Here is a 24,354-nt window from a genome sequence, read left to right as displayed (position 1 = left end):
CTAAGGCTTTTTTAGATTTGATGCAACAAATATAATGCAATGGATGTTGAACTAACTTGGTGCAAAAGATAGGTTTTTTCCCATGTATTGTCGCAAGAGTTAACATCATTGGTATAAAATAATGGATAAGTTGATCCATTGATATAGGTGCAATGTGGTTGTCTATCTCTAAATAAGATTCGCCTATGCTTGTAACATGTAAATAAAGACACTTTTTCTTATATCTACAATTGAAATATTTGGTGTTGTTGAGGATGGTGGAGTTTGCATTACAAGTATCTTTTTCTTAGACAAACCTTGTTGACCAATTCAATAACTTCGATAAATATTGAGGAAAAAACATATAGCAAATGCATTGATTTGGCTATGATTATGCTAGAGTTTTGAGATTTTATACAACAAGATGGAATGACCTAACGTAAGAGATAGAGTTACACCATTTCTTGATGCAAGAGTTAATGGGATTGACACGGAAAGATGAATAATGGATGTGAGTTGATCCCTTGTGATAGATAAGTGTGATGAGCTAGTACATCCTCAAATAAGATTCAAATGTGCTTGTAACTTGCAAATAAATAATTTATTTGTGCTTGTACCTATAATTGAAATATTTGGTGGTGTTGAGGACGATTATAGTTTACTTTGCAAGGGATCTTTGCCTTAAACAAACCCTGTTGACTGATTCAATAATTTTGATAAATGTTGGAAAATCACAACCAGCTACTCCATAACTACCCCTCGAGCATTCAGATGCCTAGCCATTTTGAAAAATCATGGCATTCCTTTTCAACAGGGCGCTAGCATGAGGACTCAAACAAAACTTGGTTAATGGTTTTGAAATTGTGGAGCCAACTGCAAATTTTATGGGAAACGGCAATTGTCTTGAATTCTGTATAGTTCTATTATTTGCTTTGCTGTTATTGTGCTATATGTTTCAGCCTTGATGACACCGTTATTTCTCTAGTCTCTTCTCCTATTTGGCCGTCCCTTGGGTAGGGATTTGATTCACTATGCTTTGTTTCTGGGATGGGCCTCCTTTCAAAACCACCTCTTAACCTTAGTCAAACAAAAAAAATACAAGGTTTAATTTGCTCTTCTTTTATGATATCGTTGTGCTTACAACATGAACCAAATAAAACATCAAACAATCAAAATTGCTCGATCAAAATTGCTCGTTAACCCAATGTGTAATTTCTATGATAAATCAAACCCCATTAATTCCAAAATTATAACCCACTCGATTTCGATTCCAACTTTTTAAACAAAAATATTGTGAAACTTCAAATATGTGACGCTTATTTATAAAGTATCCTATAAAAATATAAATTAAAACTTTCCAATAAAAACAAGCAAGATTTCATTTGCTCTACTTATACGATACATAGCCATGTTGTTTTGCAACATAAACCAAATAAGACATTAAGTAATCTCATGAAAGTAATTTTGAAGATAAAAGAAAATCGCATGAATTCCAAAATCATAACCCGCTCAACTTTTATCCCAGCTTTTCTGACAAGCATATTGTGAGACTTAAAAATGTGCAACCTCGTTTATAAATTCTCCTATCACAATTATTCCCCCCGACTATGGAGACTAAATTTGCAATAAAACCTTACAAGGTTTCATTTTCTTTGCTTGTAGTCATGTTTGTTTGCAACATGAACCAAATAAAACTTCAAACAATCAAAATCCCCCCATTCACTAACTAAAGGAGTAAACTCTGTGTGAACCAATCAAAAAAAATACCAAAGCTCACTCCCAATATAAAGTTAATTCAGCATCTTGAGCTCCATATTACTTTTTCTGGCTCTTTGCATATGCTTCAAAGAACTGCCTCTTCAATTTAGCTGCCTTGTAGTTCTTCACAAAATACTCAAATGAGATTTATTACTTATGAAACAAACAAGTAATTTATCCCGTAGTTCAGTAATTGAAGTACATGAATATCATACAACTGCACAACACAAATGCTTTAAGAATTCAATGCAAGCCATTCGCTACGAGGTTATGCTACTAGTTTAACACGGTATACACATCAATAGGTTGGAATGACAATGAAAGCATCTCAGCAATGGAACTCATAAAGGTATCTCAGCATCGAATCTCATATGAACCAGCTCTTGTGATATAGCGAACCCACTCAACCGTGTTGTAACCATTTTTCTCCCAAACCTGCAAGACAGGTGAGGAAATAGAGAGTAGGCAAATCGTATCAGCTTCCACAACCCAATCGATAGAGGCTTAGAGCATTAGAATTGGATCAGAGAATCTATTAACACATGAACATACACATGCAAACAAAATGGACCAAACATAGGAAGTCAAGGGAGCTCCTATCCAATTTGAAAATCTCAAAGCATTGTAAACAATTAAGCATCTCAGAATCTGAATATGAAAATTATGCTCCCACCAAAGGACACTTAACATGTTTAAAATAATAGCCAACCACTACAGATTGGATAAACAAACCCATTACCAAATAGGAACAAATTCAACGTGGAAATAAGCTGAAGCCAAATACCCAACTATCCACAAACTTCATACCATTTGTGAGGATTAAAGCGCACACATATGGCAAAGGTGGTATAAGGAAGATAAGGGCGGGCGTGAATTTAGACTAGCACTACCATTGCCAGTGAAAAGTAGAAAAGTAACACTGATTCATTAAATATACCTTCAAAAACCGCACACGTAAACCAGATGCCGTGAACATGGGAACCTGAAATGAAACATCATACAAAAGAATACATCTTAGAGTTCAGACATTTTGCGACTACACAAAAAGCATAAAACTTTTCTCATTTCTCTGATATACGCATTCAAAAATATACAAACTGAAAAAATGAAAATAACATGGGAAAAGTTTACACATACTATGCAGAGATTCAATGACTTAATTTGAAATAAATAAACATAGCATACATAGGTTGCACGTCAATATTGAGGCTACAGACAGTAAACGCTAGGGAAGGCCCATGATGGACATCTCAATAAAATTAACATGAATATGTCACATGCCATGTTCAAATATATTAGCTAGATTATTTCTAGTTGTAAACAATAAATGTACAAGTAAGTCAATAAATCACACCATGAACTGCGCTTTGATGCTCTAGATGAGTTCCAAAAATTGTTGGAAAGGAAAAAGAAAATATTGGATAAGCAATAGAGACTTTGATAAGGATTGAGGGAACTCAAAAATTGATATCCTCAAAGGTCAGTTTCATCCCTGATAGCAGACATTAGTATCAAATTATTGAGCTAAATCTTCACAGAATCAGAAATTTACAATGGCTCTGTATGCAATAAGTTTATTAACTCGTCTACAATAAACATTCTAACATTCAACAAAAGTAACTGAACCAAATATTGAGAAGTTTGTAGACCTGACCTGCACTCTTCTTGTGCTCCTTTAAACATATTATCATCTACTGCCAAAAGACCAAATAAAGGCAAAAAGAATTTCTAAATCTATAGCCTAAACAGGGTTACAGTCTGCCAGTTCACAATTAGGCCAATCATATGATCAATCCATCCTGTTGACGACATAAAATGGGACAAATTGGGGTGTACAGAATGCTTACAAAAAATATTGTTTTCTGACTCCAAATGCACAGAGGACAACAAATATATGGAGCCTAATTATTACTTTTTTAATTATTAAAGTGAGCAATTAGGGCCCTCTCAAATAGTAACAAAAGAATCAAAAAATACATTGAGATTCTTAATGTAAGTTAGCATTTAACAAAGAAGACTCTGAAAACTACAGTCATGGAAGAAAAACCAAAGCAAATTAAAGAAACTACTTTACCCAAATACCCAGAATCCAACCTAACTGAAAAATGCATCTCTACTCCTGCTCAAACAACTCTCGTCAAACATGTTTTGCAGATTGCTTCCTCTTCCTTCTTGTGCTGGGAGCATTCATGGTCCATTGTGACCCTTTGTTAACTGAGACACAAGCTCCATTCTTAATTTATCCACTTCCGTTTTCCTTTCTTTTTGTGTTCATGAAGCTCCACAGTTTCAATTGATAATTTTGCATGTCTGGGAAATGGTAGCGATTTCATGAAAGACTTGTTCTTCTTCTTGCTCTACAAAATTCCTCATCTTCAACTCCTGCTCTTCAGTGACCTACAGGATAAACTCCTCATCTTTGAAAACCTGTTCCATGTGGTGCTTGAATTCTTCCTCCTCATCAAGAAAAAAAGATTGTGCATAAAATAGCTTCTTTGTGCAGGGCAGTGGCCACAAGACTTGCTTCTTTGAAGGAGACCATAGAAGGCACAGATGAAACTGCAAGCCTACCAATTTGATCGTAAAGCTAAGAAGAAGAGGCTTATTCTATTCAAATAATTATTAAACACACCACAAGACAGAGAGAGCGGGGGCGGTTGGGGGGGAGTCCGGACCTAAAAACTTTTCACTTCTGATCTATTAAACTTCAAACCACAATTAACTTATTACTCTAATTATGAAACACGAAAGCACAAGGCACAACAAACACATGAACTCCAGATTTACGTGGACAACCTCAAACTGGGAAAAACCACAATGAGAATCACACTCACAATATGAATAACTAAATATAATGTTTAGACTCAAGGCCAAGGAGCTCATTGCTCCTGAAAGGACTTGCAGGACTAAGGCGCACAACCTTAGGGCAAGATACAAAGGTGCACAAACTGCCAAAAGGAACACGCCTCCTTTTGACAAGTGCAGAGGATCAAATGAACTAAAATGAACAAGATCTCCTGATCATGAAATTGTCCTTGAACCACTGTGTCAAGCGACCAATATCATGGCAAACAAATCTAACAAAAAACACTGTCTCAGAGCTCTTCACAAACTATCTTTCGTACTTCTGCTATACCAAATCTACTTGTGCATCATTCATATCCACTTCACATCAATTGACATACATCCCATACTTGACTCATGCATCCACGCTCCTATATATACAAGATAATTCATTGAAACCCTTAACTAGGTCAGCCACAAACAGAATATTCAAAACTACATAAATTAGGCCACCCAAACCAAAAGTATCAAATGCGGTCCGCTCCAAGAGATAGAGAGGACCCATATACATCATAACACATCATTTCCAAACAATTCCAACAAACCACACACACTAACACATCCTCCAAGGTGGGCATCAAATGAAACGTGTAGATATAAACAATGTAGTTGTAGCGTCATAAATTGTACACCCTTAATTAGGGTTGTCCAATTTCAAACTTAGGTTAGCACCCACCTTAGTGCGTTGCATTTTGCATTTTAAAAATTCCTTTAAGCATTTAATTAATTAATTTAATTAAATCTAAAGTCCTCTCTTATCATTCCACACATTATAAAATTGGGCCCTTAACCCTAAGTGTGCCCCTTTTTATTTTATCTTCTTTAATTAATTAACCCTAATATAGTCCTATTTCTACCTTCAAGGCTCAATTTTGCATATCAAAACACCTTGGACTGACGCACCAAGCTAGATTTGACTTTGTAATCACGATACCTTGCATCCCTAGAAATTTGGGAAAAAGTCAACCGGACCACGGTGGTACCATCATGGTTCCGACTTTTATCCCCGAATTTCGGGATCATAATTTGGCAGTATTATATTGCTTAAATCCCACTTTGTGCGAAATTTTATCAATTCTAGATCGGCCTATGATCAAAAATAAAGTTAGGGTTTCATATATATAACCTTTCCTTTCCTCATTTGAAGGATCCGTCTATTAGCAATTGAAGGAGACCTCTTATGAAGTGAAGGTGCAGGTATATGTGGAGTCTTCAATCAGCAAATTCATCATCAACCTTTTTCATCGATCATGGAAGCTAAGGAGATATTGAAGAATAATAAGGAGATCACCAACTGTCGATTGGCTTGTACCTCTCCCTTAGGGTTTGGTATGATTTCATATTATTTTCATATCTCTATGTGAGTTTTCAAATCTATATATAATTCATTTTCAGATTTACATTATTGCTTTAGATCCATATTGCATTTGTGATTTGAAGCATTTACATTATGTTCATTTACGGTTTTTACTCCAAACATAGGGTAGAACTCTAGTTTACATTCTTGCTCATAGGAATCTTACAAAAACATGAGATTCTAGGGCACGCACTTTTCAATATTACATTGGTTATTTGTGCAGGTGGAAATCACCAAAATAAGAGGTTTGACTAAAGCAAAACCCTATATAGCCGCCTACAACATTTTTCAAATCACAGGTACGAGTACAAGTTTCCGACAGAGCTGCGAACTTTTGGAAAGTCATAATCAATAGGCATAGATCCAGATCCCAAATCAAGACTCAGACCTTTGGGACCGAAGTGCCCAGTACCCTGGTCCACCTCATTCTATGACAAGTTTTGGCATATCAGGGCACTTTAGTTTGTTGATCCTCAGTTTCCAGCTCAATACAATAACAAGGACCATAGCACACAGCGCCCTAGTCCAACTCAATTAGGCTCAGATTTCAGCGTCTAATGCAAATTAAAATTCCATTCTCAAATTTGTAATTTGTGTCTCAATTTCATTTCTGTATCTGTCTATTATTGCGATTAACTTAGTTACTTTCATACATTTCATTAGCTTAGCTTGTCATTACTTTACATTTGACTCATTTCCCTTTCATATCAGCAAAGAAATAGAAACCCTAAAAGTATTCCTTGACTCTCTTTCACAAGAGGTAGTCAAAGTGAATCACTTCCTTAGGCTCTTTCATATTCCAATGTATGGATGAAAGTGGGATTAGGTCCTAGTTTACCCGATCCCATTTTTCACCATCACAGTAGCACACCAACCAATCGCCCAAAAACCATTCTCCCATGCACAAAACTTAATGTGGATCTACATGCCATGGTCAGACTCGTATCAACATCAAAAGTCAACCACCAAAGTATATTCAAACCAGAAGGGCATAATCCACATAGGATAAACCACCTTAATCAACCGAAAACCAACCCAACTAACAGCACTAAACTCAAAACACCATAACTTCACTTCCCAATCAAACCATCACTAGAAAACCGGATTGGAACACTACACAAACCAAATGATCATGTCCTCCCAGCCACAACACTGAAAACCACATCAGAGAACTGCAAAGCATTCTCCAAGCCAATTCTGACAAACACCCCATTGTGAAAAACAACTAGCTCAACCATTTGGGCAACAGAAGACCTATAAACTTGATAGTACAACATACACAAATCATTAACACTATATCTAGAACCGCACTCCATAATCTTCACATACCATAGGAATGCAAAGCATCCTTCCATTGAGACATTAAAAACTCTTTTCTATATAAATATTGTTTCCTGCATATTGACACTTACACTATACCAATCTTCCAGAAACACCTCAATATCACTACCAAACTAAAAACAACACAACACAGCAACTCAAATTTCCAACATTCTCCTCCTTTGTCATTGGTGGCAACACCACCAACAACATAGAGAACTGAACTCACAACTGATCTCTCTCCCAATCTGTATCTCTCTCTCCCTTTGACATTAAGTACAAAGGGTACTCTGCTAAACTCTCTCTCCCCTTATTGATAAGCTCTGATAACTACAACACTCATTGCTCCCCTTGAGAACAGCCATTGCATCAATCCAAGAGCAAAAGATGAACTTTAGAACTCCCCCTAGACAGATGCACCATCTGAATGCATCTAGTTTAAAGGAGGGGCAATGACCCCCAACTTCTACCAAAGATACAAGGTATCCTTTGTCGAAGGCTTAGTAAAGATATTTGCAATCTATTCCTTAGTAGATACATACTCCAATCTGATTTCCTTCTCTGCAACCTTCTCTCTTAAGAAATGATACCGGATTGCAATGTGTTTAGTCCTTGAATGCATTAACGGATCCCTTGAAATGTCAATAGCACTTGTATTATCACGCATAATGAGAATTGCCTCATCATACTTCACCTTAATATCACTAAGAGTTTGCTTCATCCACATAACCTAAGTACAGCAGGATGTTGCTGCAATGTATTATGCTTCTACAGTAGACTAGGTTACCGAATCGTTGCATTTACATGCCGATTCCAGGTACGAAACATCCTAGAATCAGATTCTGCTTTGAATCGCCAGGGATTCAACTAGGGTTCAAATTTTATTTGCTTGAATCATCTTTTAGTTTTACATGCCGAATCCGACCGATTCAAGTGACAATGTAAGGTTTCAGAACCCTATTTTTTGGCGTTTCAATTGCAAACATGATATTTGAAGGGTTTAATAATCTCCTTGAACATTGTCGCCTCAGGACTCATCGTTGGAAATCTGTCTCAAAAGGAAGAAGCGAGACTTTCCAGTCCATTACAGGAGTTCTGAGTGACAGAAGAGATAAGTGACTTCTCGTGAACTGGGCAACACTCATTTTTTTTTTTTAATTTTATCCTTTTTATTATAGTTCGCACATAATTAGACGAAAATATTTACACAACTTTTTCGATATGAACTTTGAAATAATAACATTAGCCGTCTAAACTGATTTCTTATTTCGTTTTTTTTTCATTCGAATTTTATGTTTAGAAGTAACATTCCCTTTACGATTACTAGCGTCATGGGAGATACTATTTAGATGGTTTTTAATTTATTAGAATTTTGTTTAATCAAAATAAAATATTTAGACAGGTTTATTTAAACTATTATTTTTTAATTTATGTGAATTTTATTAAATTTAATACTTTTTTAAACAATTATTAATCTTATTAATTACTAAACTTAATTTATTGGTACATAAAATATTTGTTATATTTATATTAAATTATATTAATTATTATTAAATTGATTATTTGATAAGTTTAAAAATTATTATGAATGTCATATTGAATGATATTTATATTAGAAAAGTAGTTTTATCCTATTTGATATAGTATTCCTATCGTGCTATGATTTTTTCATTATTTATTATTATTTTTATATATTAAAAATAAATTTAATATAATATAACTTTATACTTATTTTTAGGCCCATAAATATTTATATATTAATGATAATATATATATATATAATGGACATACCCAAAACGTACCCAACCTCCCAAATTTTTGTACCCATGTACCCAATTGTGATTCCGATTCCAATTCTGATTTGGCAACTTAGACAGTAGATAATGACACTGAATCATGTTTCTTACTCAACCAAGAGACCAATCTATATCCAAAAAAAATGCACCACCACTTGTACTTTTTCTGTCATCTGCACATCTGGCCCAATCAACATCTATACATGCTTTAAGTGTGAAATCATCATCCTTCTCAAACCATAATCCATAATTCGGAGTCCCTTTCAAATATCTGAATACCCACTTCACTGCTTGATCATGAGATAGCTTAGGATTAGCTTGATATCTTGCAAGCAAACAAACGGCCTACATAATATCTGATTTTGAAGCAGTCAAATACAACAATCCTCCACTCATAGATCTATACTTTTCCTGAACAACATTCGGAGATCCATCATCCTTGCTTAACTTACAACTAGTAGTCATAGGGGTTGCAACCAATTTAGAATTCTCCATCACAAACTTCTTCAACATCTCCTTGATATACTTGGTCTAAGAAATAAAAATGTCTTTTTTCTGATTAACTTGAGGACCAAGGAAAAATGACAACTCACCTATCATAGACATTTCAAATTCCTTTTGCATCTCTTCTTCAAACTTCCTACAAACATCATCATCTCCTCAAAATATGATATCATCAACATACACAACAACAATCAATAGTTTATCACCTTCAGCTTTGAAATAAAGATTGCCATCTGTAGTATGTTTTCTAAAATTCTGTTGTAACAAATACCTATCCAACCTTCCACACCAAGCTCTAGGAGCTTGCTTGAGTCCATAAAGTGCCTTCTTGAGTTTGTAAATCATATTTGGATCATCTAACAACTTGAATCCCTCTGGTTGTTCAATATATACTTCTTCCTCAAGTTCTACATTCAAGAATGTTGACTTGACATCCATCTGATATACTTTAAAGTTCTTGTAAGCAACAAATACAAGAAACATCCTTACAACCTCCATTCTCACAACTAGAGCAAAAGTCTCCTCAAAGACTATGCCTTCAACTTGTGAATAACCCTTACATAACAATCTTGTCTAATTCCTTGTAATTTTTCCATCTTCGTTCGGCTTGTTCCAAAGCACCCACTTAGTTCCAATCACATTTTTGTCCACCGGTCTAGGTACCAGTTCCCATGTTTAATTCTTCTCTATCTAATTCACCTCCTCTTCCATTGCCTTAATCAAACTTTCATCCTTGCTAGCTTTGACATAGGTCTTTGGTTCCACCTGAGATAAGAAACAATTGTTTATTTGATCACTAGTTTCTGCAAGTCTTCTTCTTGTCTGAACTCCTTTATTCTTGTCTCCAATGATTTGTTCCTCTAAATGATTCTTCCTCACATACTTTGTTGGTGTCATAGGAGTCTATTCAAGTTCCTTTTCTTTTGCACTTTTTTGTTCTCTCTCTTCTAAATCAGCCTTCTCTTTTGCAGCCACTTGAACAACTTCTACCTCAATCTCAGATTCAAGTACAATCTCAGTCTAATTCCATTCTTCACTAACTCTGACATTTGCATTCTCCAAAATCTTGCTTAGCCTCTTGTTTTAACACCAGTAAGATTTACTCCTTGTGGAATATCCCAAGAATATGCCATCATTTAATCTTGCATCAAACTTCCCTAGATCTTCTTCATCTCTCCTTATGTAGTGTTTGCTTCCAAAGATTTTAAAATAATTGATTGTATGAGGTCATCCATTTCATAGCTCATAAGGTGTCTTCACTCTTACCTAAACCTTGTTAAAAATATAAACAACAATATGCACAGTCTCTTTCCAATACACAAAAGGCAAGTTAGCATCCTTCATCATAGTTCTAGCCATTTCACCAACAGTCCTATTCTTTCTTTCAACAACTCCATTCTATTGAGGGGTCCTAGGAGCAAAAAAATGTCTTCTAATACCATACTCCTCACACAATCTATCAAATTCATTTGAAGTAAACTCTCCTCCTCTATCAGACCTTAAACATTTGATTTTGACATCAACTTGATTCTCAACCATAGACTTGAATATTTTAAACTTTTCTTAAGCTTCAGTTTTTTCTCTCAAGAAAGTATCACATGTCGTTCTAGAATAATCATCAATAAGCAACATAAAATACTTTTCACCATTCAGTCCTCCTATTCTTATAGGTCCACATAAATTTGTATGCACCAGCTCCAAAGGTTTTGAAATTGAATACTCCTTGTTTTTGAATCTCCTCTTTGTTTGTTTTCCCAATTGACATTGCCAGCACATAGAATCAATAGGTTTGATAATCATTGGTAAATCTCTTACAAAATGAGTGGAACTAATCTTCACCATATTGTCAAAGTTGATATGCCTCATCCTTTTGTGCCATAGCAAACATTCACTGCTCTACACCAACATACAACTGCTTTCTCTGTTATCCTTCACATAGTAGACACTGCCATTAGTCCTTATACCTTCTCCAACTAATCTTCCAGAACTTCCTTTTCTGATCTCATATCTGGACCCATGAAATATGAGTTTGTAGCCCTTACAACACATCTGACTCACTCAAAAGATCATGTCTCGAACCCTTAACATAATAAATATCATCAGTAGTATCTTACCATCAATTGAAATACCACCTTTACCACAAAGAGGTGCAACTTCCTCACCTGCAAATTTCACTGATCCACCATCATACCTCTCAAAATCGATGAACTTTCCTTTATCACTATTCTCCATATCTTCCAAATTACCAGACCTTTCATTACTCTTCTCCTCTATAACTAAAAACAATGATTCTTCATTTGAGTCATTCCCATCTTCTTCAGACGAATAGGTCTCCATTCAGCATAAATTCTTCTTAGGTTTGTTTCCGTCATCTATTCTCTTATTTCTATTATTCTATCTGTGATTCATCCTTCCCTTGTTATCATATCATCAAGTCTCCTACCATCATCTTCCCTATAAGTACATCTACAAGCATAATGACCAATTCTTCCACAATTGAAACATTTGAAGAGTAACTTATCTTTGTACTTTCCAGATCCTTTCTTCAATCTTCTTACAAAGTTTGTTTCTATCTCGTCCATATCATTGCTTTGGTTCAAGTTCATCTTCAATCTTCTTGCTAGTGTTGAATACAGCATCTTTCTTCTCGTTTCGCAAATCATCTAGCTCGGCAATCTCAAAAACAAAGAGTGAGCCATAATCCAAAGTGTATTTGTCCATATCATGGGTTTCCTCAATGGCATACTTCTTAGGTTTGTACCATTTAGGTAGTGTCAATATCATCTTTCTCACAACTTCACTTTCTTCTAATTTACCACCAATATCCTTAATTGCACTCACGATCTCATTTACTCGATGTAGATTGCTTTCAATATTCTTATCATCAAACATCTCAAGTTCTCAAACTTGTGCTTCAGATTTGTAAACTTGGATTGCTTTGTCTTCTCATCTTCATATACACTACTCAGCTTCTCCCAGACCTCTTTAGCAGACTTCAACCCAACAACTTTAGCAAACATCGCATCACTTAAATAGCTAATAATTGCAACTTTAGCCTTCACATTATTCCTATGTGCCTTAACCTCATCTGGAGTCTGAGGACCATTTGTCAGAGCACTATACCCATTCTTGATACTCTCCCATATTCCAATCGACAGAGATTCCAAATCATATTCCATTTTTTCCTTCCAATAAGAGTAACTTGTGCCATCAAACCTCGATGCTTTGAAATTAACTTCTTGTGTCATTTTGGATCTTCCTCAAGCGGTTAAGCTTCTCTAAGAGGAACTAGGCTCTGATGCCAATTGTTGAACACACCATAGAACTAAGAGAGGGTGAATTAGTCCAAACCTCAACACTTTTCACTTTTGATCTATTAAACTTCAAACCACAATTAACTTATTACTATAATTATGAAACATAAAAGCACAAGGCACAACAAACCATAGAAACGGGACTCGGACTCGGCAAGGCCGACCCGGACTAAGGACTCGGAGTCAAACTTGGCTTCAGACTCGACTGGACTTGGGAAAGTGAAAAACTCAAGAAATTTAGAGATTTTTAAAGATTTAAAATTTGTTTCATGCACCCTTTATTGAATACACCTTAAAGACACAATAACATCATCAAACTCGGCTCATTTGATTACATACACAAGTATACATCAATCACATAAGCATAAACGCAAATTGTAGGTAAAGGAAATAACAAACATAGATTTATATATATTGTCAAATGTATACAATATTACAAAACTCATGGAATAAAAAATCCATGTTATCGTATGATCATCATCAAATGTTCCATACAAATACCAAAGGTAAATACAACTACAAGCCTATGGCTCAAAGGAGCCTGCACCCTCCGGCCCCAGCCCCCTGCGAAGGCATCTAAGGTAGGTCCTGGATGATTCGACAGCCATAGCCGCTCCCCATGACACCATGCCATACTCACCAACATTAGGAACATATGTGTCACTATCTACCTCTGAATCTCATGTCTCTGCTCGTGCTCTCCACTCCTCCTTTGCCATGGCTACAATCTCAGCCTCTATATCTACCTAGTCGATCCAATCAGTGTCAGACTCGAAGGTTAAATTTTCCCTACTTCTATTGACGTAGTTTCCCCCCATATTTTTCAACGGGGGTTTGGGGGCAGCGCCCCCAAGGTGGGATCAAGGGGTAGCGCCCCACGAGGCCAAAAAGACTTTTATTATTTAGTAAAGGCATCAGGTGTTATTTTTCTATTGGCTGACATGTTGTAACCCTAATTTTTCTCATTCTCAGGCGAAGGTTGTAGTGAACAAAGACAAGATTATTCATTTTTAAAAACTTTAAAAAATGCATTTTTTTTGGCCTTTTTTGGGCCTTGCCGCCGACCAAGTCCCAAGCACAGGACTCGCCGAGTATGGCGAGTTTATGCCAAACTCGCCAACTCGGCAAGTCTGGCGAGTTCGCCCCCTGGACTCAGACGAGTCCGAGTCTGAGCTCGGGAGACTCAGGGGGCATAAATCGTACTCAGACTCGCCGAGTTTGGCGATTTTCCGATCCATGCAACAAACACATGAACACCATATTTACATGGAAAACCCCAAATAGGGAAAAACTATGGTGAGAATCACACTCACAATATATGAATGATTAATTACAATGTTTAGGCTCAAGGCCAAGGAGCTCACTCCCCTTGAAAGGACTTGCAAGACTAAGGCGCGCAACCTTAGGGCAAGATACAAAGGTACACAAACTACCAAAGGGAACACACCTTCTTTCAATAGGTGTAGATTATCAAATGAACAAAAATGAGCAAGATCACTTGATCATGAAATTGTCCTTGAACCATTGTGTCAAACAACCAATGTTATGGCAAACACATCTAACAACAAACGCTATCTCAAAACTCTTCACAAATTGTCTTTCGCACTTCTGCTATACCAAATCTGTTTGTGCATCATTCATATCCAATTCACATACATCCAATACTCAACTCATGCATCCACACTCCTATATATACAAAATAATTCATTGAAACCTTTACCTAGGTTGGCCACAAACAGAATATACAAAATTACATAAAAGTGGGCCAATCGGACCAAAAATATCAAATGCGGTCCACCCCAAGAGATAGAGGACCCAAACACATCACACCACATCCTTTCCAAACAATTCCAACGAATTGCACACGCTAACACATCCTCCAAGGTCCGCATCAGATGAAACATGTAGATAAACAATGTAGCACACCAACTAATCGCCCAAAACTGTTTTCCAATGCACAAAACTTAATGCGGATCTACACACGCCATGATGAGACCCATATCAACATCAAAACTCAACCACCAAAGTATATTTGGACCAAAAGGGCATGATCCAGATAGGATACACCACCTCAGTCAATCAGAAACCAACCCAAGTAACAACACTAAACTCAGAACATCATAACTTCACTCACCAATCAAACCTAAAACGGTACACTGCAAAAACCAAATGAACATGTCCTCCAAGCCGCAACACTAAAAACCACATATTAGACAACCACCAAACATTCCCTGGACCAGTTTTGACAAATACCCCACTATCAGAAACAGCAACAACTAACTCAACCATCTGAGCAACAGAGGACCTATAAACTTGATAGTACAACATACACAGATCATAAACATTATATCCAGAACCACACTCTATAATCTTCACATACCGAAGGAATGCAAAGCATGCTTCCACTGGAACATTAAAAACTCTTTCTTGATTGGAACTTCCACTACAGCAATCTTCCAAAAACACCTCAATATCACTACCACACCTATGAAGAGTGTATCTTCACAGTGTGTATAGTTCGCTTGGAGATGTTTCATCATGGCACAGACCCTCACACACACCTATTCTTTGGATTAGCCTGCTACATGTCCAATTTCACAAATTCTCACAGTGTGTATAGTTCACTTGGAGATGTTTCATCATGGCACAGACCCTCACACACACCTATTCTTTGGATTAGCCTGCTACATGTCCAATTTCACAAATTCTCCTATTTGCTCAACCAGTTTTTTAATTAATCCAGAATCCCTCATAACCAAGGGGAGATTATATAGGTGCAGTCAAAACTAGACTTGGGTGAGGAACGCAATCATGGAGTTAGAGGCCACAAGGCCATGAACAATCCAACAATGCCAAAGAACCAAAGGCCATGCAGCTTCACAAAATTGTAGTCTTCAAGTGGACTAAATTGAAAAAAGCAAAAACCATGATCTAAGATCTTCATGGACAAGGCTGCCAAATTTGATCATGTCTATTTTATCCACCCCACAAAGTCCTCATAAGGGGGATGCTTCCACACACACCTGCAAAACAAATAACAGCTGCCAATTTCAACCAAAACTGCATTAATGGATTTCTCTTGGATATGAAAATCAAGAGGCTCAGCCACTAAAGATACCTTAGTGTTACCTTATGTTCATTGGTAGAGGTTGGAATTTAACTCCCTCGGAATCTAAAATAACCTAATGAGAAAGCAATAGGAATTATGCGAAGCTCAAGATCAGGGATTAGAGCACCTTCCTCCTCAACAATCACCAATTTGTTCCATAAACTGCATCCAAACTTCTAGAAACCAGATTATGGGAAACCTTGGGGTTGTCTTTCAAAATCTGGCCGATGAAAAACTCACCACAGCCATGGAAAGGGTTTTACAAGTTTTTGCATTCCTAGTGAATTAGGACATCATTTGAATAACCTATTGATGCATCTGAGGCACCACAGCCAAGAGTGGGGGTGGGGTGTTGGACAAAAAGCCTCACCTAAGCCCAGCCACAGTAGCCCCATGCGCCTTAGAGTCAATGCCCACCTAATGTCTGAGATCTGTCCCACCATTGATTCTTCCCACTAAAGAGTGATTCTCTTTGTTGTACACCCATTGAGCTAGTCAAAATTTAAAGCTATTCTCTTTTTTCATTGTATTTGCTTTCACACCTTCATCTTCCTGCTCTCTGCCATCACTCACCATTCTTCATGGAGCCTAATTATTGTAGTACAAATGCATAGTTCAGATTATGTTACCAGATACATTCTCTTCCCATCCCAAATGTGTGTAACTACATATCCAAATGGAACCATATAATACTAGGATACAGATATTAATATATATTCCATTAATTATGTCCATGAGATTGGTATCTATTCATAGTACTTTCTCTTAACTACCTAGTGTTAAGCTTTTGTATATGAATGCATGTTAGTAACAATAAGATATTACCATACCAGGCCCTGCCTGTGTGTATTAATGTTGAGCTAAGATATCAGTTCACTGCTTGTAGTTAGCAGATTCAGGTCTAATCCATTCTAAATCCGAATCCTAGTCTGATTGAGGTAAGGGTGTGTCTAGGGAACGCATTTTCGTCTATGGGTTCATCTTAGAGAAACACAAGAGAATCTGTGCTAAACCCAAACACTATTTGCAAAACTCACCGTAAATCCAACAGAAAGTGACGATTTTTTTAATTTAAATTTGACTTTTTATTGTTCTTAAATGTGTTCCTAACCCTAAAAATTTCATTCCAGAGCATTTGAAAGAAAAAAACAAAGAAGTTTACCCCATTGTGAATGCAAAACACAAAAGTCATTCATTACACTGAAATTTCATTCTTGCTTGCCATCAAACGAACAGAGTTGAAGATTGATTGGTGAAACTTCCAAAGTGATTAATTTGTTGTTTCTATGTGTGTGCAAGAGCCCATTCACTACAAAGGTGATTGTAGAGGAAGATGTTTGTAAAGAAAGTTGATTTTTTGGGTCTTTTTCTGCATTTTTGTTTTGTTTTGAAATTCTTTCTTTTTTCTCTTCTTTAATGAATCTATTGCATATGCTTAAATTTTTTTAACTCAGTTATGTTCTATATAATTTTTTTGTTTTCATTTGTTTAAAACGTGTTTAATGAACTTGTTGGCATAGATATTACAATGGCAGCCAGTTCAACTTCCGTGGACCAAACCCACCTCAAAACAAACCCAATTCACCAGAAATATGTTAGCATGGTACAGTGAGTTGCAAGTGATGGGGGTTATATCTAGATATGTGAAAGCCCATTTGTATGGCATCCCTAGGATGGTAATCAATGCTCACCTAGAGAAAATAATGTACCTATTCCATCAAAGCAAATCATAGTATAAATTAATGAGCAAGTAAAGCAAATGAAGTAGCCAGATATAATTCAAATAATCCTTTGCTAAACAACGTATCTCGAAGAAAGAAGCCCCTTCCACGACCATCTAATCTTCAACTTGTGGAGAGCCACACATTTTTTGCCACACCTAAAGAACCTATAGCACATAATTGATCAAAGAGACTGTTGGAAATGGCATGCCACGAAGAGAATCGTGAGATTGTTGATCAACACATTACTAGATGTGTTAATGCAGATAGATTGAACTTCAATTTTGTTTGCTCACCATATTGGGCAGCAAACGGTGAAAACAATTAGTAAGGCTCCAAAAGATTACAAGGGCCCAAGTTTTGAGGTGTATCACCTTCTTGGAAAAGGAGATGAAGTTTGTAGAGAATTCATTAAAGCCCATAAGAGATAATTGGGCAGAAATAAGGGTATCCATCATTTTCAATAGATGGAAAGATGCAAGAACTTGGCCATTGACAAAATTATTGCAGTGTCACCTAAAGGGGCAATGATTTGAATGAAACGGATTGTGAGGGGGAAGTTAAGGATGGTGCATTTATTACTAATATTCTTTGTCAAACCATTGAGGAAGTATATTAAGGTTAAAGACATCCAAATGTTCATCACCAACCACCATATAGCGCAAGGCATATCTAGAACATTCTCAAAATAGGAGCTATTGAAAGTAAGTGAAGCAATAAGATTTATTAAATATTTTAAATTTCAATATTTATATCACTTAAGTAATTTAAATTAATTGTGATAACTTGTGCAATCAATAATGAAATTGGGCTGGGCCCAAATATATTGTAACTTGTAAAAGGGGTAGGCCCAATTTGGGCGATAAAGCAAATTAAATTCAATTTATGTATTTTAAGCGGCAAAATGCATAGCTGACTTGAAAAGATACAAGGCACAAGCCTTGTATATAAACAATACATGTTGATGCCTATAACACACACATTCAATCAGCGAATTATTCTTCTGCCTTATGCGATCAAGACTTGTGCGAAATTGAGCGAACTAGTTGAGCAAATTCTGGGCAAATTCGTCATCCGAACTGTGCATTCACTAGCAGTGATTTGCCTTATTAATCTACACCTCATCACTTGGAATTCGTGCCACTTCTACTCCTGCGAATTGCATCTTGAAGTCTCTGATTATACATGATTTGAATTGGGCGAAGTTTGTGAAGTTGCTGATCATTATCTACCCTTGATTGATCGCCAAAAGGTTCTAGATCAGATAAGTTAATCTGAGCTGATTTGTATATGTAGAACTGCTGATAATAAAGAATTGATCTGGATCTTTTGTTGCTGGGTTTTTCCTCCAAGAGGGAGGTTTTCCCAGGGCATTTTGGTGTCTCTTGTGTTGTGTGTGTTTGCATTTCATTTAATTCCTGAGTTTACTTAATTCTTATCGCTAAAATTAACATGGTATCAGAGCTTGGTTCGTAAATAGTTGTGATCAGATTTGTCAATTTTTTATTGTCTTTCAGTCTAACCTGTTGTTCAAAGTTTAGACTACATGGCTTCTTCTCTTAGGGCTGAAGACAGATTGGAAGGTTCTGCGAATTACACCTCTTGGAAGGTTCGTATGATGATGGCATTAAATGATCTTGTTGAGTATGTCAGCAAGGATGCTAAAGAACCTACTGATGAAAAGGAAAAGGAAGAATGGCAGAAGAAGGACTTTCAAGCTCGAAGGTTGATCATTGATTCCGTCAAAGATCATATTGTGTCATCTATCTCCAAGATGAAGTCCGCTAGAGAGATGTTCAGCAAATTGGAGAAGATGTATGAAGTCAACAACACTAGCCACATTCTTGCCTTGAGAAATCAGCTCACTCACATCCGATTGGAGAAAGGGGAATCCATCACCTCCTATTTCATGAGGATGACTGATCTAAAGGATCAACTCTCAACAGTTGAGAAAGAAGTTAAAGACAGCGATCTTACCTTGACTGCCCTAAATGGTCTTCCTCCAACTTGGGAACCATTCATTCAAGGAATCAGTGCTAGGATCGAGCTTCCCAAGTTTGAACAATTGAGGGGAGATTGCATCCAAGAAGAATCTAGGTTGGCTGCCAAGGGAGCAATTAGAAGCTCTCATGGAGGAGATCATCACATGCTTGCAGCCCAATTAGTCAAGAAGAAAGGTGGGAATTGGAAGAAAGGCAACTTCAAAAGGAATAGCGATTGCAGACCTTCTGCAAGTCATGATTCAAGGAAGAAGCCAAGAGATCTCTCACGTATTCGTTGCTTCAGATGTGACAAATTTGGTCACTATGCGAAGGAATGTCAAAATCAGCCTAAGCAAGGAGAAGCAAACCTGAATGAAGTTGCAGAACCAAAGGATCATGAAGACTTTCTCTTCACTTCTGCCTTATCAAGCAATGTGTCGACTGACAGCAACACTTGGTTAATAGATAGTGGCACATCTAGGCACATCACGGGATACCGGGAACACCTCTCAAATTTGATAGAGAAAGAGTCTTACCTTCATGTGGTAATTGGTGATGATGCTCGGTATTCAGTAAGAGGTTTCGGTAATACTTCTTTAAATTTAAATTCTAGCTTCTCTATACATCTCAGTGATAACTTATTTGTACCTGGAATTAAAACGAATCTTATCTCCAATTTGCATTAGAAGATAAAGGCTATCAAGTAGCATTTTCTGAGGGTAGAGTACTTGCATGGCATAAGAAAGCTAGTTTTAAATCTGCTCGTATCATTGGTAATAGATATGATAGTTTATATAAGCTTTCAGATCGTCCAGTTCAAGCCCTCATTCATGAGGCTCCTGAGTCCAGTGAACTATGGCACGGAAGGCTTGGTCAAAGGTATGCCTAAACTTAGTCACCTTCATGATGATACTTGCAAAGGTTGTGCTTTAGGTAAGAATACTAAAAGTCCATTTCATAAAAGTGAAAGTAGAGCTAAAGAAAAGTTAGCACTTGTTCATTCTGATTTATGTGGACCTATGTCTATTGGACCTATGTCTATTGCTTCACCTAGTGGATTCTTATATTATGTAATCTTCATAGATGATTTCTCTAGAAAGACTTGGATTTACTTTTTGAAAACTAAAGAATCTGATGAAGTATTAAGTAGGTTCAAAGAATTTAAGGCTTTAGTTGAAAATCTATCTGGAAAAAGAATTAAAGTGTTAAGATCGGATAATGGAGGTGAATACACCTCAAGTAGTTTTCATGACTTTTGTGTAGAGATGGGAATTAAGAGGGAGTTTTGTGTTCCCTGCAATCCTCAACAAAATGGGGTGGTTGAAAGGAAGAATAGATCCATTGTTGAAGCAGCTAAAGCAATGAATCATGATCAGGATCTGCAAACCTTCTTGTGGGCTGAGGCATCTAAGATTGCAGTATATATTCAGAATAGATGTCGTCATCAAGTGTTGAAGAAAATGACTCCTGAAGAAGCCTTCACTGGAGTCAAACCTGACATCAGTCACCTAAGGATTTTTGGAAAATCCTGTCTATGTTCATGTGCCAAAGGAAAGGAGAACTAAGCTAGAGCCATATGGGAAGAAAGGTATTCTTGTTGGATACAGTGAGTCTTCCAAAGCATTCCAAGTCTACATTCCAAGGCAAAGGTATATTGAGGTAAGTAGAGATGTTACTTTCGAGGAAAATATTGCTTTTAAGAAATCTAAAGGTTCCCTTACTAATCAAAATATGGATGTTGATACTAACCCTGAGATTCAAAGGGAGTCTACTGAGCTTTCTGAACCTATTGAGCATAGTGATCCTTCTGAGCCTCTGGATCCAACTGATGGACCCAAAGATATTGCAGTTAGCAAAAAGAGACCACTTTGGGTTAGGAACACAATTCAAGAAGCTGAAAAGTTTGCAGCTCCCCAAAGAACATTTAGAGAAAGCAGGAGACCTCAAAAGTTCTCCAACTATGTTACAATGATGTGCAACATTATTGAAACCGAACCATCAAATGTTGAATAAGCTATGAACCAGCAAGCGTGGAAGTTAGCCATGGACGAAGAATATCAATCCATCATCAAGAATGATGTCTGGGATATTGTGCCTAGACCTTAAGGTAAGTCTGTTGTATCCTCTAAAAGGTTGTTTAAAATTAAACATACTGCAAATGGAAGTATTGAGAAATATAAAGCTAGATTTGTAGCTCGTGATTTTTCTCAAAAGGAAGGCATAGATTATGAGGAAACATTTGCTCCTGTTGCTAGATATACTTCTATTAGAACCATTATAGCTATTGCTACAGCTAAGGGCTGGAAATTACATCAGATGGATGTAAAGACTGCTTTTCTTAATGTTGTCATTGACGAAGAAGCCTATATTGAACAACCAGAAGGATACGAGATTCATGATAGAGAATCTCACATGTGCAGATTGAAGAAAGCTCTTTACGGCCTCAAGCAAGCCCCTCAAGCTTGGTATGAAAGAATTGATAAGTATTTGGTTAGTTTAGGATTTTGTAAGAATGATGTTGATTCTAACCTTTACTTTAAAGTATTTGATGGTGAAATGCTAATTCTGGTTTTATATGCGGATGATTTATTTCTAACTGGTGAAGATAGTCTTATCATTAGATGTAAGAAAGAATTAGCCACTCAATTTGAAATGAAGGATCTAGGCCTAATGCATTACTTTCTAGGTTTAGAAGTATGGCAAAGATCTAATGAAATTATCCTTAGTCAAAGAAAATATACTATTGATATATTGAAAAGATTTGGAATGATGGATTGCAAACCTATATCTACTCCTATGAAAACTAACTTAAAGTAGTTGAGTTTATCTGTAGCTAACTCTGATTTTGCAGATCCATCAGAGTATAGGCAGTTGATTGGATCCTTGATGTATCTAGTTAACACTAGACCGGATATTTGTTATGCAGTAAGGGCCCTCAGCCAGTTCATGAACAAACCGAAGCATGTTCATCTTGTTGCAGCCAAGCATATCCTGAGATATTTGCGAGGCACAGTTGGCTATGGGCTGAAGTATCCAATCAACACTGTCATCACTCTGGAAGGCTACTCTGATTCTGATTGGGCAGGAAGTGTAACTGATAGGAAGAGCACTTCAGGGGTTTGCTTCAGTTTGGATTACCTCGTGATCTCCTGGGCCAGCAGGAAGCAGTCCTCAGTTGCTTTGCGTACTGCAGAAGTTGAGTACATTGCATCAAGTGTGGCGTCAAGAGAAGCAGTATGGCTTCGCAAGCTCCTTGTTGTGTTGTTTGGACAACCTTGGGAACCCACAGTCATTCATTGTGACAATCAGAGTTGTATTAAGATGTCTGTTAATCCTGTGTTTCATGACAGGTCAAAATATGTGGAAACTCATTATCACTATGTTCGTGATATGGTACAGAGAGGTGCCATTCAGCTGAAATATGTCAGCACTGATGAGCAGATTGCAGATGTTCTCACCAAGCCTCTTGCTCGAGTGAAATTTGAGTACTTCAGAGAGAGACTTGGAGTTGTTGAGAACACAGCTTTGGCTGAGAGGGAGTCTCACTGCCAGTGATGCACTAGGTTGCATCTTCCACCCTCTGCTGGCAATGCAAGGTGGAGTCACCCTCTGCAGGCAATGCAAGGTGACATTGAATCCTTCTCGGGGAGAAGGTTGAGGTGAAAGACCTCCTCCACCCTCTACGGGCAATGCAAGGTGGATCCATCCTCTGCAGGCAACGCAAGATAGATATCATGGAAAGGTCCATGAGGTTTTGTTATCACAATATGACTTGGTTATCCTCCCTAGCTAAGAGGGAGTGTTGAAATTATGTAGCTAGAATCGGTTTCTACTTGGTTAAATTTTAATGTTGCCTTTGGCAATTAAAATTTATATTAATTGTGATAACTTGTGCGATAGGCCCAAATATATTGCAACTTGTAAAAGGGGTAGGCCCAATTTGGGCGATAAAGCAACTTAAATTCAATTTATGTATTTTAAGCAGCAACATGCATAGCCGACTTGAGAAGATACAAGGCACAAGCCTTGTATATAAACACGACATGTTGATGCCTCTAACACACACATTCAATCAGCGAATTATTCTTCTGCCTTATGCGATCAAGACTTGTGCGAAATTGAGCGAACTAGTTGAGCAGATTCTGGGCAAATTTGTCATCGGCACTGTGCATTCACTAGCAGCGATTTGCCTAATCAATCTACGCCTCGTCACTTGGAATTTGTGCCACTTCTACTCCTGCGAATTGCATCTTGAAGTCTCTGATTATACATGATTTGAATTGGGCAAAGTTTGTGAAGTTGCTGATCATTATCTACCCTTGATTGATCACCAAAAGGTTCTAGATCAGATAAGTTAATCTGAGCTGATTTGTATATGTAGAACTGCTGATAATAAAGAATTGATCTGGATCTTTTGTTGCTCGTTTTTTCCCCCAAGAGGGAGGTTTTCCCAAGGTATTTTGGTGTCTCTTGTGTTGTGTGTGTTTGCATTTCATTTAATTCTTGAGTTTACTTGATTCTGATCACTAAAATTAACAAGTGGATGTTAGAGAGGGACCCTTACTATTTTTAGTAAGGCAGTTGGATGCACAGTGGATATATTGGTTAACTCCCAGCTTCAGACGGAATTGAGAAATAATGATTAATGATGAAGCTCTAATGTTATAATT

At 37.0% G+C, this 24,354-nt stretch overlaps 1 protein-coding gene across 1 annotated transcript in view; it reads right to left on the bottom strand.

The window, feature by feature from the left end:
• Nucleotides 1-1,764: 1,764 nt before the first annotated feature.
• Nucleotides 1,765-24,354, bottom strand: part of LOC131044507 (AP-2 complex subunit mu) — a 40,170-nt gene continuing 17,580 nt past the window's right edge. Inside the window, exons 12-13 of the mRNA XM_057977844.2 lie at nucleotides 2,675-2,719; nucleotides 1,765-2,172 (exon numbers count right to left, since the gene is read on the bottom strand). Coding sequence (XP_057833827.1) covers nucleotides 2,092-2,172; nucleotides 2,675-2,719 — 126 coding nt within the window. The 3' untranslated portion in view covers nucleotides 1,765-2,091. The remainder of the gene's footprint in view (nucleotides 2,173-2,674; nucleotides 2,720-24,354) is intronic.

The sequence above is a fragment of the Cryptomeria japonica genome, chromosome 9 (assembly GCF_030272615.1).
Source record: "Cryptomeria japonica chromosome 9, Sugi_1.0, whole genome shotgun sequence".
NCBI classification, from domain to species: domain Eukaryota; kingdom Viridiplantae; phylum Streptophyta; class Pinopsida; order Cupressales; family Cupressaceae; genus Cryptomeria; species Cryptomeria japonica.
The sequence above is the reverse complement of the archived record's forward strand: the minus strand, read 5'-3'. Positions and strand labels throughout refer to the sequence as shown.